At 52.3% G+C, this 4583-nt stretch overlaps 1 protein-coding gene across 2 annotated transcripts; it reads left to right on the top strand.

The window, feature by feature from the left end:
- Positions 1-659: 659 nt before the first annotated feature.
- On the top strand, positions 660-3587 carry LOC147973895 (outer envelope protein). Of its 2 annotated transcripts, none has more exons than XM_087522289.1 (4): positions 660-817; positions 2401-2668; positions 2773-2980; positions 3110-3587. In XM_087522289.1, exons 2-4 carry the CDS (start codon positions 2406-2408, stop codon positions 3323-3325), a joined length of 687 nt encoding a protein of 228 aa, XP_087378415.1. In that variant the 5' UTR covers positions 660-817; positions 2401-2405; the 3' UTR covers positions 3326-3587. The 2 variants fall into 2 exon arrangements, with proteins under 2 accessions (XP_087378415.1, XP_087378416.1); XM_087522290.1 differs by having other exon boundaries at positions 680-817; positions 2381-2668.
- Positions 3588-4583: the final 996 nt, after the last annotated feature.

Genomic DNA, 4583 nt, shown 5'->3' with positions numbered 1-4583 from the left:
AATAGCACCATCCAGAGCCTCTCTTTTTTTCACCGAGAGCTCCTCAAAAGTCATTTCGCTCTGAAAATGTGTACGCGCCTAGTGCATTAAGCATCTTTGATGCGGAAAAAAATCTGAATTTTATTACTATTTCTTTTGAATTTATTGTTCACAGTGTACAAACTGAGCCTGGGCTCAAGCGGTAATTACCAGGAGGGTTATGTGCTTCATAGTTCATCCACGCACCTCAAAATCGAAACTAAAATCGCGACCAATAAAGTTTTGCAACAAAAGTTGTTCGTTTTATGGAAGCAGCAAAAGTTGGTTTTTTTTAAAAGAACAGCAAAAGTTGGAAATACACCAAGGGCGCGAGTTTTTTCAAGCTTTCAAGCTTATCCATGAGAAGCGGGAGTTCAACACAGATGCCCATAATTTAGCTAAGGCAGCTTCCTCACTATTTTTCAGGCCCCATGTGTGTCTCTCTAATTTGCCCGATATTACCTGTATTCCTATGAATGTTTTAAACTCTGAATAAAAGGATGCAGTTCTAAAAAAAAAAGCAAAAGTTGGTTATTCTTGAAAATTGGGAGTCATAGAAATGTGTTGGGTTGGTCCAACTGGAATGAACCTGGGCCGGCAGCTGGGCCTACGCCAACTCTCACGGCCGGCCTCAGATCGAGGAGTGTATCCCCCCTTCGTCCAGTGCAGGGCTGCTGCTGAGAGGCTGTGAGACCTCGCCACGGTTCCTCTTACCGGCCGGTCGCCGCAACCGCCGCAGCACTCGTCGGCCGGTGGCCGCCGCCCGCCGTACCGGCCTTCCGTTCCCTTGAGCTCCCAGGTATGTATGTCCTCTCCAGCCCAGCCCCCCTCAACTCCTCCGCCCTCCGCTGCTCCCATCTCCACATCGTCCGATGCCAGGAATCTCCAACAATTTTAGGATCCACCAGGAACAGCGACTCAGTTAACCCTGCAGTTTTCCCACTCCGTCTCGCAATAGATAACTGCACCAAAACTCCTCCTGTGTTCAGTCAGGAGAGTTGCTGCTCGACTTTGTTTATCCAGACAACATGGCAAATTCCTACTGTATTCGAAAAAGGGGATGAGAAACTAAATCGTTGGGCGGATCAGATTAGCTGCGGCTTGAACCTTCGCTCCATTTAGTATTGGCTGGAGCGTATTTGGGCTGACCAATGTGGAGCAGACTGGCAATGGGGATGCCCAGTCTCGCATGCTTTGTTCTCATCCATCATGTAGCATAACAGAGCTTGGTTGTACTGTAGTAGCTAACTGGGTGCTCTCAGTCAGTCCTTGAAGCTTTTGTGTGTTCAGGGATTTATTTAGATGGTAAAATGAAGATCTTGATCTATCGTGGGGCTGTTCAGGGTAGAGTTCAGTTCAGGATACTCAATTTCCTCCTGCTCGTATCATCCTGCCTGTAATGCATAGTACCAATCACTTCAGCACTAGGCTCAGAACCTGGCTAGCTTACTTGAGTGTCGGCTCAGGATATTTTCTTTTCTTCCCTGAAAAGTGCTGCCAAACATTATCTAATACTTACAATTAGTGACATTTTGAATGGACGCAACTTTGTTAGTGATTATAAAATGCATCGTCTAGAATTCATATGCCCCTGCGATTGTTTTTCCCCATTGCAGGTCTAGTTGGATTTTTTGTTATAGTCCAGATTAAGGGAGCGGGATTATCCATCTCTTTACTGGCAGCTAAAATGAAGAGAAACAAAATCTACTAATTCTGTCTAGCATGTTATTGTAGTCCCGTATGAGAAGTCAATCATGAGCATCTTATGACTTGCCCGTAAACCCAATTCACAACCATCATTCCAGCTATTTTTTAAGTTTATTTGGCTCCAAGAGTTATATTATGAGCTCTGCTTGGTGATTAAGCTTGCCCACCTGGGCTTGGGTGCGATCAGTATACAGAAGCAGAGTCACCATTTTGTGTTGAGTTTCCATATGCATAGAATTAACCACACAGCTCTACATGAAGATATGCAGGATTTACATATCCAGAGTATCAATTATTGCAATTTGGTATCAGTAAACCATAATCCTATGACTATTGTTGTATGTGTAGGTGGTAACTCTGAATAATGCACTGCAATTGCATGTTGCAGTGTGTTTTATTTGAGAAGAAAATTCAGAATTATGAACAGCTGTGTTTGATTTGGATCTTATTTTTTCTGAATTGTGAACAGCTGTGTTTGATGGTGTTCTAAAAACTCGAAAAAAGCATTAGTTGGTTGTGCTTCAGTACATAAGTGAAGTATGTATGTGAGCTTGTTTACGTGGATAAAATCCCTCCTAGCGGGGATTAACCGAATCCACAGTGGAGCTGATCCACGGCAACTGAACTGAACCCTCTGGATTGATTGCCCTCACAGCCTCACACCACTCTCTGTAGAAACCATGGCATGGGGAGGCCTCTTCTTGAGCCTGAGCCGCCCCACACCGGAGCAGCAGAAGTCGTGCCTGGCGGCTGCCGGCGGCTTCAACTACGACACGGACCTCCATGGCGCCACCCACCCGAAATCACCAGCCGCATTAACAACCGCTGAAGACTCCGACAGGGTGCTGGCGGACCGCGGCTTCTCCGTGAACCGCTCGCGCGTCCTCGTCGGATCCGGCGCCGACACCTTCCGCCACGCCAAGTTGGCCCTCCTCTCCTGGAAGTAAGCCACATTGATTCTTAACCTGGCCTGTTTAAACTCGCTCCACTGTTGTAGTATATGTTTGCAGCAATGCTAATATAAAGCTGCTGGTTGTTGTTGGTCAGGCATCTGGCGCTGGGGTGGGCGGAGGCCGAGCCGGGCACGCCGGTGAAGATCGGAGCGAGGTTCTGCATCTGCTACAAGGAGGTGGTCCCCTGGGTGATGTTCCCGCTGCAGATCGCCTACGTCACCGACGACAAGTACAATGGCGGCAAGCGCGGGAAAGGCGGCGTGTTCGCGTTCGGCAGCGGCACCCTGCAGGGCCATCTGCTGGTAACTAGTACTACATTCTGTTTCCGGCGTGATTGAGTGTGTGTGGGTTGGGGGGGGGGGGGGGGGGGGGGGGGATCAAGTCGCAGCAGATTGATGATGATGGTTTGGGTGACATGGTCGTGGATGCAGGCCGGGGAGGAGCGGTTCTCGGTGGAGGTGGACGCGGAGGAGCGGGTGTGGTACGAGGTGGTGTCCTTCTCCAAGCCGGCGCACCCGCTGTCGGCGCTGTGCTACCCCTACGTGCGGTTCCGGCAGAGGCACTTCGCGCGGGAGTCCGGCAAGGCGGTGCTCAGGCACGTCGCCGCCGCCTGCTCCTCCTCCAGGACGCCGCCGCCGACGCAGTGAAGAGGCCCTGCATCTTCTTCTCTGTAGACTGAAGGGAGGGATGGAGCTGCTTCCATTGGGTGAGTGTATGTACATGTGGCAGAACAAAGAGAAAGATGGCAGGTCGCTCTCGTGGTTCCAGTCCTTTTTTCCTTTTTCTTTTTTGAAATAATTTATTTTCCAGCCTTTGTTAGACATCAGCTGCCTAATTTTTTGTACTGACGTCGGCCGCGACGGAACGACGTGAGTTTCTTCCTCGTCAGAGACGGGGTGCAGGGCTGTTGCCGGCGAACATGAGATCAGAGGGTTTAGAGGAATGGCCTTGGGCGATGGCGGCACGACGGTGTGCTGCGGCCGAGGGGAGGTCGGCGACGGCGGCACAGCGGTGTGCTGTGGCGAGGGAAGGTCGGCAGCGCGAGGAAGAGAGTGAATTGCAGAAAACCACCACATTGACGCTCAAGTTTGCAGAAAACACTGTTCTAGGAATTTCTGTCAGAAAGCACTGATTCTCGACTTAATCTTTTGCAAAAAACACTGATATGTGGCTTAGGTCATTTTAATGATGATTATGACACTTGGGTCCCACTGGACAGGGTGATGTGGCAAAAAAAATTGCCACATAGACACTTTGACTGGTCAATCCCCTTCTTCTTCCCCCATCTCTCGCCATCGCCCCTCAGATCCAGGCCATGGCGCCGGCCCGGTCCCCGCCGCCATGCCACCTCATCCTCCCCTGCTTCCTCTACCTTCTCCTCCTGGCCGCCGCGTCGGTGCTGTCCGCCTCCCACGGGCTCGCCCACCTGTACTCGCTGCATAGCCTCGCCCACGCAACGTCAGGTCCTCCAACGTGTTGCTTCGGCCGGACTACGCCGCCGCCGCGCTCTGCGACTTCTGCCTCGACCCGATCTATGCGCCGTCGTCCATCCGCGCCCCGGAGGTGGTGGACACGCGCGGATGTGTACTCCCTCGGCGACTCGGCGTGCTCACCGCGGAGCCCGAACCTGCACCCCAGCAAGCTCCTCCCCTCAGTGCGCCGCCCCCATTCCCCGGGATCTTGAGCTCCACCACGGCGGGTAGCACCCGGCCTCGCCTCAATCTGATGAGCCACGGGAGTAGCCCCTCCGAATTCTTCTGCCTCCCCAACCCCTTCCTTCACCATCAGTTCAGGACATGGCCGCCGGAGTTCCCTCCGTCAGGACCGTGGCCGGAGCTGCACACGCCCAGCAACGCCGCCTGCTACCCACGGCGACAAGCACCAGCGGCGGCGGCGGGCGGCGGC

Source organism: Triticum urartu, chromosome 5A, assembly GCF_056163025.1.
Source record: "Triticum urartu cultivar PI428250 chromosome 5A, HENAU_Tu73, whole genome shotgun sequence".
NCBI lineage: Eukaryota > Viridiplantae > Streptophyta > Magnoliopsida > Poales > Poaceae > Triticum > Triticum urartu.
The sequence above is the reverse complement of the archived record's forward strand: the minus strand, read 5'-3'. Positions and strand labels throughout refer to the sequence as shown.

What these genes read in the sequence shown, in the direction of transcription:
- LOC147973895 (XM_087522289.1), top strand. Translation starts at nt 2,406, where the DNA reads ATGGCATGGGGAGGCCTCTTCTTGAGCCTGAGCCGCCCCACACCGGAG. An exon ending in TTGGCCCTCCTCTCCTGGAA is followed by an intron (nt 2,669 to 2,772) that starts GTAAGCCACATT and finishes GTTGTTGGTCAG; the next exon opens with GCATCTGGCGCTGGGGTGGG. An exon ending in CCCTGCAGGGCCATCTGCTG is followed by an intron (nt 2,981 to 3,109) that starts GTAACTAGTACT and finishes TCGTGGATGCAG; the next exon opens with GCCGGGGAGGAGCGGTTCTC.